Source organism: Sinocyclocheilus rhinocerous, unplaced genomic scaffold (assembly GCF_001515625.1).
Source record: "Sinocyclocheilus rhinocerous isolate Xijiao unplaced genomic scaffold, SAMN03320098_v1.1 scaffold1496, whole genome shotgun sequence".
NCBI lineage: Eukaryota > Metazoa > Chordata > Actinopteri > Cypriniformes > Cyprinidae > Sinocyclocheilus > Sinocyclocheilus rhinocerous.
In genome coordinates this window covers 64,515-77,883 of record NW_015644664.1, presented here as the reverse complement: position 1 = coordinate 77,883, position 13,369 = coordinate 64,515, and the positions used below count along the sequence as shown (strand labels likewise).

Below are 13,369 nucleotides of genomic sequence, written 5' to 3'. Positions count from 1 at the left end.
GTTAGCAATCATATGAAATTAGTATTAATAAAAAATTTATTTGTACTACAGATGTGGCACAGAAGAACACAAAAGTGGCTTGTAGGTACATTTCCAGACGTTTAATGAGGCTCAGAGGTGGCATGAGTGCAATTAAATTCATACATTCATGTGGAGATTAATGTTTTAAATATAAAATTTTGAATACAGAAATATTAAATGATTTAAATAACTGAAATTATACGCTAAAAATGAAACTATATACATCAGCAGGTGGCGGTAAGTCACTGATTTGTATCACTGAATCATTCATTCAATTGATTCGTTTGAACAGCTGATTCATTCAGGAATTAAATCTTTATGAATGGGTAATCATGAATCACTGACTCACTAGATTCGTTCAAAAACGCACTTTCATTGAATGAAGGAAACTCGACTGTGTTTGCTTTTAGAGGTGCGCAGCGGCTCAGCTGTTATAAATATATACAATAAGACAATAAGAATGTTTGCGGGAGCGTGACACACATGTTGCGGGAGTGGGCGGTAATGGTCAGAAATTCAGCTGGAGCGGGCTTAAGAAAACTGTACCGCTCAGGGCTCTAGGCTGCGCATCAACACACACGTTTCGCAAAACCACGTTCATATTCGCGCGATTTTTTGCGCTGCTCGTCAGTGAACAACGGCTCTGTGTAGTTAATGCTGCTCAATGTGAAAGCACGCACGTGATGGAGATTTACCGCTGATTACAGAACCAGCTTTCTGACAAGATGCGCGTTAAATATCGCATGCGATTTATCGTGCAGCCCTACTATGAACTATGACATTTGCCTCAGTAAACTCCTCATTTGCTGCTTATTAATAATTAGTGAGGTAGTTGTTAAGTTTAGATATGGGGTAGGGTTAAGGGATCTAAAATATGGTCTTTCAGAATAAGGCATTAATATGTACTTTATAAGTAATAATAAACAGCCAATATGCTAGTTAACAATGAGAATTGGTCCTTAAAATAAAGTGTTACCAAAATATGATACACTAAATGATGAAATGGAATTTTTTTTAAATGTCATGATGAACATGCCAGGACAGGGTGTTTCATTAATCATCAGAGGTTTACTTCATCACTCTAAAATAAGCATGTGGTTATTTTCTTTGTTGTGTTTCTATGGAGGAAGCACAGGGGTGGTGCACTCAGATTCCTCATTAGCAAAGGAGGAAGTCGTTCAGCTTATTGTGCAAGTGCCCTTAAATCTTGCCACTTAGGAACTGGGTTTCAAGCACCCTGGCCGCAAAAATCGATACAAATTACCGGCGTGTCACTAATGACTCAGTGAGCTCTGAAAAAAGCCATGCCGCGTGGCTAACGAATTGGGCCGCTGCGGCAAGAGTTTGCACAAAGCAACAACAAAGAGAAACTCACAGGTATCACTGTGTGGCACGTCTGATGTGTGTAGTGGATGCAGTCGTATAAACGCGACTAAACCATAGGGCACAGTGGCAAGTACGTCACGATACGATACATGTCACAATACAGTATAAATGCCATGATAGAGTTCAACAACAGTGCTCCATTCATCCTATTCTCCATAACTAATTTTTAACAATTATGTTTTAAGACAGAATGACTATGATCCTTGCAGTTGTTAAGCAACGATATGTACTTCTTTCAACTTATGGAAACAGCTGGAAATGCAATAAAAAATCTGAGCAGCAACCGCCTACTCCTATGGAGCACTGCATAATGTAATTGAGTCAGTCTCTCTACAATCTTAAAGGATTTATATATTTATTTATATGTGAATATTTGTGAGTCACAATATTGGTCACTATTTAACAGTAGTACCTGTAAGATTTTATGATGTTTTTATATGTCTCTTATGCTCACCAAGGCTGCATTTATTTGATCAAAAATACAATAAAAACAGTAATATTGTGAAATATTATTACAATTTAAAATAACAGTTTTCTATTTGAATATATTTTAAAATGTAATTTATTCCTGTGATGTAAAGCTGGATTTTCAGCATCCTCCAGTCTTATGTGAATATTTGTGAGTCACAATATTGGTCACTATTTAACAGTAGTACCTGTAAGATTTTATGATGTTTTTATATGTCTCTTATGCTCACCAAGGCTGCATTTATTTGATCAAAAATACAATAAAAACAGTAATATTGTGAAATATTATTACAATTTAAAATAACAGTTTTCTATTTGAATATATTTTAAAATGTAATTTATACCTGTGATGTAAAGCTGGATTTTCAGCATCATTACTCCAGTCTTCAGTGTCAGAAATCTTTCTAATATGCTGATTTGCTGCTCAAGAAACATTTATTTTTGTCATTTACTTTTTTCAGGATTCTTTGACGAATAGAACGTTCAAAAGAACAGCATTTATTTAAGATAGAAATATTTTGTAACATTATAAATAAATAAAATGCATGTCTGAATATAAAACCATTTTATAAATAAATAAATAAAACTTTACGAATGTTTTCACTATCACTTTTGATCAATTTAATGCATCCTTTCTGAATAAATGTATTAATTTCTTTAAGAAAAAACTGGTTTTTGAATGGTAGCATATGTGAGAGACGGTATTTCAAGAGATGTGAAAGTTTGTTTGTGTGCAAAGCTATGCATATGACACAACATGACCAAAAACAGACACTGCTACTTGCTGAATACTAGAAAACCTACATTATTTTGAAAAATGTAATTCCGTATTATGAGTTTCCCCTAATGCTGCTACCAAAGCTGACCGGATAAAACAACCTGAGGAGAAATGAAAGCTGGTGAAAAAAGAAAGAGAGAAATAAAACCAGCAGATGTTTGTCCTGTATGCTAGGCTGCGCATCAACACACACGTTTTTTTTTCGCGCTCCCCCATCTCCACCCCCAATCATTAGTGCCGCTTGTTCTGTCTTTGACAGAACATATAGGACAAATTTTTAAATAGCGCCATAAACAAAATTTATTTCAAATTTAATTCAAGCACTTTCAAGGACCTATGTTTGTTTTCAAGTACTTTCCAGGCCTTGAATCCACATGTCTGAAATTCAAGTACGTTCAAGAAGCGTGGGAACCCTGAAACATATTTGAGCCTAAAATGCTACAATTCACCAATCTGAATCAAGTATTCCAGAAAACCATGTTATAAATTGTTTAGAATGCATATTAATCTCAAATGTTGTGACATTTGCTTTAAACAGTGACAAAAAGTTTAAATGTTAATATATATTTAAGACTAAACATGCAAAGTTCATACATTTCATACATAAAATATGTCACACTTTATTTTAATTCTCACTATTAACTAACAGATGTTTGTCCTGTATGCCAATAAGAAGTTTTATTAGCCCTGGCTCTCCTCTCCATCCCCCAAAGGTCATTTGCTGGCGGTTGCGGGTCCTACCTTAGTTAAGGACGAGAGGCGAAATCCCTTGGCCCTGTCCTTGCCTGCGTTCTGGTTGAGGTAATTGCCCACGGCCAGAAGGTACTCCAGCACGCTGACAAATGAGTCACAAGCCCACAGCTGCTGGCACATGTGGATCTTCTGGATAATCAGCTGCAAGACAAACACAGAGGCCAGAACATGTCATCTCCAACTAATCGAAGCGCAAACTTTTTCCTGCCTCTCACTTAACAGCCGTCGGCCGGATTTCTCAGCGGTCCTGTTGACACAGACCAAGCTTGTCAAGTGTGTATCAGAGCCGACACAGGAAGTGCTTTTATTTATTATTTGAAGCTGGAAGGAAAGTTAAACCTGAGGACTGGTAGTTGTTGGGTTAAGGGGTTCTTGCTGAAGTAACAAGTACAAGGTACAACCAACGACTACCATCCGTCAACAAGGCACTTACGACAAGAGTGCAAGACAAGTAAACGTGATAAATCAAAACTCTGGAACGGTATGGTGTATGACTGAGGTTAATATTACAGAAAACAATGCCAGTGAACTACAGTGGATGATCTATTGGCACAACTTCAAGTCAACATGAAATCAAAATTGACCCTATTTACTTCCTTAATGCAAGTTCCTGGTGTTCTTGTGCATGCTGTCTTTGTGATCATTTATCAAAATATAATGACTTGTTCGGCCTCTGAAACAATGTTCGGCTATCAACTAACAGCTAGTTAATGCAGTAAATTAATGCTGGTAAATGAAAAAAAGGCTACGGTGATAGAAAGCATGAATGAATGAATAAATAAATAAATAAAATGCTCATAGTTCTTCACAGGACAACATATAAAATACTTTAATTATTTAATAAATAAATGATAAATGAATTAACAAACAAACCTTTAAAATGATTTACCATTTAAAAATAAATAAATAAAGTGGCCTCAGGTGTCTCACAGGTCATAATATAAGAACATTTTAGAGAAGAAAGCGTGAATGAATGAATGAATAAACAAACGAATGAATGAATAAACAAATAAATAAATAAAATGCTCATACTTCTTCACAGGACAGCATATAAAATACAAACTTTTTCCTGCCTCTCACTTAACAGCCGTCGGCCGGATTTCTCAGCGGTCCTGTTGACACAGACCAAGCTTGTCAAGTGTGTATCAGAGCCGACACAGGAAGTGCTTTTATTTATTATTTGAAGCTGGAAGGAAAGTTAAACCTGAGGACTGGTAGTTGTTGGGTTAAGGGGTTCTTGCTGAAGTAACAAGTACAAGGTACAACCAACGACTACCATCCGTCAACAAGGCACTTACGACAAGAGTGCAAGACAAGTAAACGTGATAAATCAAAACTCTGGAACGGTATGGTGTATGACTGAGGTTAATATTACAGAAAACAATGCCAGTGAACTACAGTGGATGATCTATTGGCACAACTTCAAGTCAACATGAAATCAAAATTGACCCTATTTACTTCCTTAATGCAAGTTCCTGGTGTTCTTGTGCATGCTGTCTTTGTGATCATTTATCAAAATATAATGACTTGTTCGGCCTCTGAAACAATGTTCGGCTATCAACTAACAGCTAATTAATGCAGTAAATTAATGCTGGTAAATGAAAAAAAGGCTACGGTGATAGAAAGCATGAATGAATGAATAAATAAATAAATAAAATGCTCATAGTTCTTCACAGGACAACATATAAAATACTTTAATTATTGAATAAATAAATGATAAATTAATGAATGAACAAACAAACCTGTAAAAAAATTTAAAAAGTTTAACAAATAAATAAAGTGGCCTCAGGTGTCTCACAGGTCATAATATAAGAACATTTTAGAGAAGAAAGCGTGAATGAATGAATGAATAAACAAACGAATGAATGAATAAACAAATAAATAAATAAAATGCTCATACTTCTTCACAGGACAGCATATAAAATAATTTAATTATTGAATAAATAAATGATAAATTAATGAATGAACAAACAAACCTGTAAAAAAATTAAAAAAGTTTAACAAATAAATAAAGTGGCCTCAGGTGTCTCACAGGTCATAATATAAGAACATTTTAGAGAAGAAAGCGTGAATGAATGAATGAATAAACAAATAAAACGCTCCTAATTCTTCACAGGACAGCATTTAAAATAATTGAATGAATGAATAAAGGAAGGAAGGAAGGAATGAATGAATGAATGAATGAATGAATGAATGAATGAATGAATGAATGAATGAATGTGTAAAAAATTATTTCCCATTAAAAAAATCAGTACAATCAAAATAGCCTGTGAATGTGGTTTCATACAGTAAATAATAGAAAAATATAGAAAATAAGGAAATAATAACAATAACGATAAATAACAACAACAACAACAACAACAAAATAATAATAATATTTAATGATATTATTATTATTATTTCAAACAAAAAAAAGTGTTCGCAGGTCACAGAAAACAAGCAAACAAACAAACAAATGCTCTGAGTGCTTCATAGGTCACAATGTAAAATAAATAAATAAATCAATACATACATAAATGCTCCAAGCACTTCAAAGGTCACAATATAAAATCATTTAAAATAAAGAAACGAATAAATAAATGAATTCTAAAAAATAAAAAAAAGGTTTCCAAAAAAAAAAAAAATTACCATTGATTTCATGCTGAAATGGTTTCACAGGATATCATATTGATGTATAGACAGTGCATTAATACCAAATGCATAATATTTGGCAGCTGTCTAGAAATAAAACAATAGATTTAGTCTGACAAGTTGCATTTGTGAACACTAAACTCAGTGATACAGACTGAATGTGTAATATTCCCAGAACCACACTGGATTACTTCCAATTAACTTCACCAAATTAGATACACCATAATCATTTAGACTGTCTGATTTACATTCCTATTAATACCACAAGAAACAAGTTTACGCTACTCTTGGGGAAAAGCCCTTGTGATTTAGCCAAGATAAACAGGTTAGGCTGAAAGATATTGTGAGCTGCTAGCATTAAATGCTGAAGCTGTTTACAGTATTAGTTATTTTCCAAACTGTATAACAAGCTGAACCCCTGAGTAAAGAGCAACAGCGAAGACAGCAACCAAAGGAAAAGCTTGATTTGATGTCTACGAGACAAACCGTCAGACCATATGCCCGTCTGTTTCCATCGCAACCTTCACTCCTTCACTTACACAGCCTCAATACATTACCTTCGAGCCCTCTGCTTCATTTCTACCTGGTGATTCACACCCTTAAACACTAATTTGACCAAAGCTAGCTATGCTAATCAAGTCCCAGTGGGCAGAAACTTCAGCTAAGCTTCTTTCCAACACTCCAAATGAGTGATCTTCTTGCATTACTTAGTGCATTGCACGCTCACTGTTTACTAAAAGCTCACAATGCCACAAGGAGTTAGCATTCCTCAGACAGCTCTGAGACAAAGCACAACACACCTAGAGAGCTCTTCGGTATTCCCCACTCTAAGCCAGAGCAATTTTCCAGCTTGTCAGATGGTGGGTAAATCCGCCTTAATGTTACAGGTTTAAAAAGTCAACCATGTCAGACAATCCCATGGATTTATTGGCGGTGGTGGAAACAGAACCCTGGCTACTTGTTTGGGAACTCTTAAAAATGGAGGACCTTTCGCGGGGTCCAAACTGAGTTACAGTATAACATTTTCAGAAACAAATAGCATTGATCTTACAGGGTAGTTCAGACAGAAATGATCATTACTCATCCTCAGGTCATTCCGAAACTGTCTGCGTTCCTTTCTTCTGTGGAACAAAAAAGGAGGCATTTTGAAGAACGACAGGGTCCAAACAACAACAAAATTGGACCCCACTGACTTTTATTATATGGACATCTTTCAATTCTCATCTTCTTTTTCCACAGAAGAAAGGAAGCCATGCAGGTTTGGAATGACATGAGGATGAGTAAATAGCTGTGTTTCCATTCCCCGTTTTTTATGGACATTTTGGAATACTGCATTAAACAATGCTGGATGGAGACGCCAAGATGCTTAAATTCGAAAAATTCCAAAAACTTGTGTATTCGTTTTTTTATCCGATAAGAATACATGTACATCAACTACGATGGAAACACATTTACCGAATAAATTCTGTAATGCGAATCAAAAACTTCATGTGACTTTGTGCGATGGGATGGCATAACAGGACTAACCTGCAGACTGATCTCATTGAACAGCATCTGAAATGTTGTTTTGGTCATTCTGAAATACATGAGCCAAAGCCTATCATCAAAATTACCTCCCAGAACTGTCTTAAGGCTTGTTCACACCAGGACGAATATTGTGCGCGATTATCGCCGACGTTTAACGCCTCGTGACTAAACAAAGGGCGCCAATGTGAGTGTGCACACCGACGCGCAAAACAAGCCTCGGGCTCGTTTTTTGGTTTGACGCGCCGCATTAAAAACTGGCCGACCAATGCGATTGGCGCTTTTGTTCACGTGCCTGGAGCTGCTGAAGTTAAAGTAAAACACGACTTGGTGGCGCTCAAGCACAAAACGGTCTTGCCGAGCACACATTGATACCTAACGACAAAGAGGAAGTAGACCAAGAAGATGCATCAAGGCAAGATGAATGTAGAGCTGCTGGTCTCATTAGTGTCTGAACACAAAGGGCTTTATGACAAACGCGACAGCGACTACAAAAATCTCGATAAGAGGGAGTTGTTATGGAGAGCAATTGCAGATCAAATAGGATTCGATGTGTCATCTAAAATCATACACCATCTAATGTCAGGGTATTTCTGTTTTTTATTAAGCGCCATCTAATGTCAGGGAGTGAATTTACACATTCACTCGGCTCATCGCCTGCGAAAATCGCTTGGGTATGAACACAAAAGACGCGTTGAAAAACGTCGGAGATAAGCGCGCGCGAAAATCGTCCCGGTGTGTACGAGGCTTTACAGTACTGTTTTCTCAAACAGCAGGCATCTGCCTCCGAAAGCATGGTAACATGACCGCATTTACAGTGTTTTGCATAGGCTTCTCCTACTACAGCAAATAACTTTTCCAGTTTATCAGGAAGTTGTGATTTTGTTCTCTTCGTCTTGCTGGATGGAAACGGTACTGTATTCGCAAATGTTTTATGGGATATTCCAATTTTGTGCATAAGTTAAATTCACTGGATTCGATGGAATTATTCATTTATTCACCCTCATGTCATTCAAAACCTGTATGACTCCTGCCGAACACAAAAGAAGATTCCAATACTAAAAACTTCTAAAAACTTTCAGATACAGAGTAATTTAATGCCAGTTCACATTAATCAAATAAAGGTTACCAGAAAAATAGCAAATAGCATTAACTAACTAACAATGATCAAATAATTTGTTACAGTATTAATTTATTTTTAACATTAGTTAATAAACTAACAATGTACAGTTGTTTTTTATGTTAGCTCAGGTCAATTAACCCTTGTGTGGTGTTCATATTTTTGTTACTCAGCCAGTGTTCATAGGTCTGGTGGACCTGCTGCAGTTTTGGGTTTTTAATTCAACACAATCAAAACTTATATGTTAAAACACTCCACCGATGTTTACTTCATCCCAATTACAAGCAATATAAACAGCATATATGGTCAAAATGTGCCCTTTACCTTTGTTAGATCACATTCATGAATTAAAGTGCTTCAACATTGCGCGGGAACGGCAGGGGTGGAAACACAAAACTCACACTTACACTCACACTCTTACAGACTCTCTCTCTAACACACACACATACACATACTAACAGCAGGTCCAGACAATAGGAGGACAGAGTGAAGGTACACAGGACCTAAAATTTCCACTCTTTTATTAGCCCTGGGTCCAGTGGACCCGAACATCCTGTATGTAATATAAATGTGTAGGTGGGGTGTACAGTGAGTGGTCATTGAAAATTTGTTCTGATATATGTTCTTCACAGAAAATGAGCCAAGGCCAATGAGTCTGAGTTTGAAAAAATAATCAATAGTCCCGAAATAGTCCACAGACCAGAACACCATTCAAGGGTTAAATAATGTTAACAGATAAAATTTTTGACTTTTAGTATTGTATTTAGTAAATGTTTAAATCAATAAGACAACAGTAAGTATTTTTCATTGTCAGCTAATGATTTTAACAAGTGGATCTGTATTGTAAAGTGTTACTAAAATGTTACATTACGAAATTAAAACAGGTTGCAAATGTCGTTTGATGCTGCCTTTCAAACTCATTAAAAAGCATTGCATGTGGCCCAATCAGAACATTTAGTCAAAGGGCTCATGTATATTTTGAAAAAGAGATCAGACACGGCGATGCCATCAGAATTAACAGTTTCAAATAAATGAAAGATATTTTTCATATTTATTTTTGATTTCATGTTACTAAATAAATACAAATATCCTAACTAGAATGTGGAAATAACTTTACTGCACCTTCTGAAAACACTGCGAAAAATGAGTTTCAGCCTCAGTATTTTTGTCTTGTTTTCCAGCACAAAGATTCTTAAATCAAGATACACAGAGAAACAAAATGACAACAGAAGTCTTATTTTCTGTGAAATGTGTCAAAATGAAGCCAGTTTATGATTAAACATGATATATGACATATGAGGTCAGAAAAATACATTTAATTTAAACAGAAAACTATTTTCATACCCCACTGTCATATATTTGTTCTTGTTTTAAAGGGGTCATATGATGCGATTTCAATTTTTCCTTTCTCTTTGGAGTGTTACAAGCTCTTGGTGCATAAAGAAGATCTGTAAAGTGCAACATTCAGACCTTTTTAAGGTAGAAGGGTGTATTAAGCCTGTTTAAGACCTGCTGAAACCCTGATTCTCATGACTGACACAGAAGTGTGAGCGATTCAAATGACCGGCATCTTTGACGACAGTCGGTGACACCGCCGAGCACAGCAAGGTGGACAGAACAGCAAAATCGGCTAAAATAGCTGTCAATTCCCCGAGGCAAACAACGTAAGCCCTCTCTGACACCCGACTGCTGAGTCAAGCCGATTTCGATGCCGTATAACACCCATAACCTCTGGAAAAATCCCCGACGCGTCCGTGATCCTGACCTCCACACTTACTGGCTTAAATTTGCAGCCGGTATATAATCATCTGTTCACACAGAAAAGCTTGTGAAGATGAATGTCACATCTTTGCATCCCATTTCGGAGCACAGAGAGAACTTAACATCTGACAGAAATGTATTCAATGGTGCAGAATAGAAGAGCACGGTGGGTACAGAGAAACTCAAATAAAAAACTTTTGAGATGCACTGAAAGTACAAGAGGGATTTCAGCATTTTTTTTTTTTACTCACAGGTAGAAAAAGCCTTCAGAGTGCTCTTTGGGCTACATCTCTTCCTGCCTGCCACTCTCTAACTAATAAATGACTTGAAGGAAATTTGCCATTAGAAACTCCGTCAGCCCACTCTAAGTGCTGATTCGTTGCGAACAGAACCCCTGTGTATTAATGCATGCTTCTTTTTTTCACCTCAAGTCCATTTCATTTATTTTTTTCTGAGCACCTGCTGTCTGCCAAGATTATCTTTTGCATTAGTAAATGAGCTTTTTATTCTTTCTCTTTGTTTTTTTTCCCCTCTCCGTTCAGCTGTGTGCCTTGGGAGCCACCTTTGCGAAGCTTCAATACTGATTTCCTTCAGGCGTACTGTGAGACTCCAGTTCACATGAGATTGTTTTTCCACAAACAAACTTTCATTTTCTTCTTCTGTCAATCATAATCATCAGTGCGGTGCGGTGCTAACTGCGAAATAAAATGCCAGCGTGCACACAAACATGCAAATTATCACTCACACACACACACGCACGCTGCTTATTGTAACTTAAAAGTCATAATGAATGCATCCAAAAGAGCCTCCCTTTCTGAAATAAATGCATTCTATATTGGCGGCTTATTCTGAATGTGCCCTATCTGTAAGCAATTCAGCAGAGTTCAGAGAAAAAGAGAGGCGAAAAGCAAGTGAAACAGAGGCAGGGTATATGTACACACACACACACATACAGATACAAAAAGCAAAACACAACAGTTAATATTTTGCAATAAAGGAAATTGAGCATTTTAGGTCCCTTGTGTCACTTTACAATTAATGCACTAATTATTAATATTAGCATTAATTAAAATGAGATATTAATACTAACCATATATGCTATAAATTCATTGCAAAATGCATTATATGCATTATTTTCGTGAGAATGGAGTGAAATTTAATTCAAGTGATAATGCTATGATTATTTATATGCATTATTCATATGCATTATTGGCATGAAAAATTAGTAACATTTAACTGAAGTGAATTTTTTTTTTATTCTTAGTAGTTATTCTTGTTATTGCAATACAGTATTAAATTTAAAAATAGTTATTTTTCACATTATGCTACTGAAAATGTGATTTTTTTTGTGTGCCTTACGCTAGAGGATAGTAGCTAAACTTTCATGAAAATAATGACACAATGCAAAAAAAAAAAAAAAAGTGTATTTGTCTTTACAAATAAATAATTTCTAACTTTTACCTTTTGATTTTAAGATGAAAAATTAAACGTTTTGTGAGATTCAGTGATACACATATTTGACAGGTTCCCAGATATCGGCTGAAATACAATCATAATGTATGCCCTCAGGTTAGATACACGCATATATATTTCAAGGTAAAGACATTTATATTTTACATGTTTTATGTATTATGTATCTCTAATTTTAAGTGACCACCACTGCTGGAAGGTGTTCCAGTAAGAAATCATTATGCAAGGCTCATTATCCAGGAATAATGTTTGCTGAAAACCATGAAAAACTCAAATCTGTTGTATAAATCCGATCCTGAAACCTTTAGAATGGACTGGCGCTGTGATTAATGCATCACAAACGGCATGTCCAGGGTTTGTTAAAATGACTAAAGATTCCTCTCAAACACAAGACAGCAACTGCTGAATTATTTTACAAAATCCCTTTATCAAGTCGTGTGGTTCATTTGCAGTGTGAAGATTCAAACCAACAGCTGTCAAATTAAATCCCCTCATGGATTTTTCACACAATGAGGATCAGAAGAATTCAGTGCACTTGAAAATATGGCTGTGCACACATAAGCCGACCAAGGCGACTGACTAGATGGCCCAGAATCTGTAGGAAATGTCTAATGCAGAATAATATACATATGAAAATCTGCATGTGATCACAAAATCTTGAGGGATGCTTTTAGAAAATGCACAGTAATACTCATTAATGTTGACAACAATGTCTGGATGAATCTCCTAAAGCCTGTTAAGAACTTGTCAGAGACATATTTCACCTCAAAATGAAAATAAATTATTATTCAAATTCCAATTATTCATTTAGAATTGTAATTTTTTCACGACAATCAAGCAGTTTTCTCCAAACTGTAATGCAAAAAATAACGACTATTAGTACTACTTTTAAAGTATTTATGCATCATATATTTAAAAAGTACATACTGTACATCACTGATAGCATATACATCATAGATTTGTTGATTTCTACATTTTTATTGTTTGAACAAAAATTTTTGTTTTATTTTAATATAATATAGAACTAATTTATTATTTCATTTTGTATTTGATTTGACCTAGATTTGAATTGAATATATTAATATAATTTAAATGAATAATTGAATAAATATATACATTATTTTCATGACAATCAAATAATAAATAATTTCTATATTATCTTAAATATATATATTTAAAATATTAAATATATTTCAACATAAAACAGAAATGATTTAACGCTTGTTTTGATGAAAATAATGTGATAATGCAAAAACAAAAAATTTGCATACAAATTTAGGCTTTTCATTATACATGTTTTTTTTGCAATTAAAGGCAGAGTAAGTGATTTTTCAAAAACACTTTAGAAAACTGATTCGGGCCGAATCGCAAAACAAACTTGTAGCCAATCAGCAATAAGGGGCATGTCTACTCGTGATGTGGAGGAGAGCGCGTTCAGTGCATGGGACGGACATTAG

At 35.4% G+C, this 13,369-nt stretch overlaps 1 protein-coding gene across 1 annotated transcript in view; it reads right to left on the bottom strand.

Moving 5' to 3' along the window:
- Positions 1–13,369, bottom strand: part of LOC107758780 (formin-like protein 13) — a 50,118-nt gene that overhangs the window by 13,642 nt on the left and 23,107 nt on the right. The window contains exons 11-12 of the mRNA XM_016576595.1: positions 6,524–6,566; positions 3,395–3,547 (exon numbers count right to left, since the gene is read on the bottom strand). Coding sequence (XP_016432081.1) covers positions 3,395–3,547; positions 6,524–6,566 — 196 coding nt within the window. The remainder of the gene's footprint in view (positions 1–3,394; positions 3,548–6,523; positions 6,567–13,369) is intronic.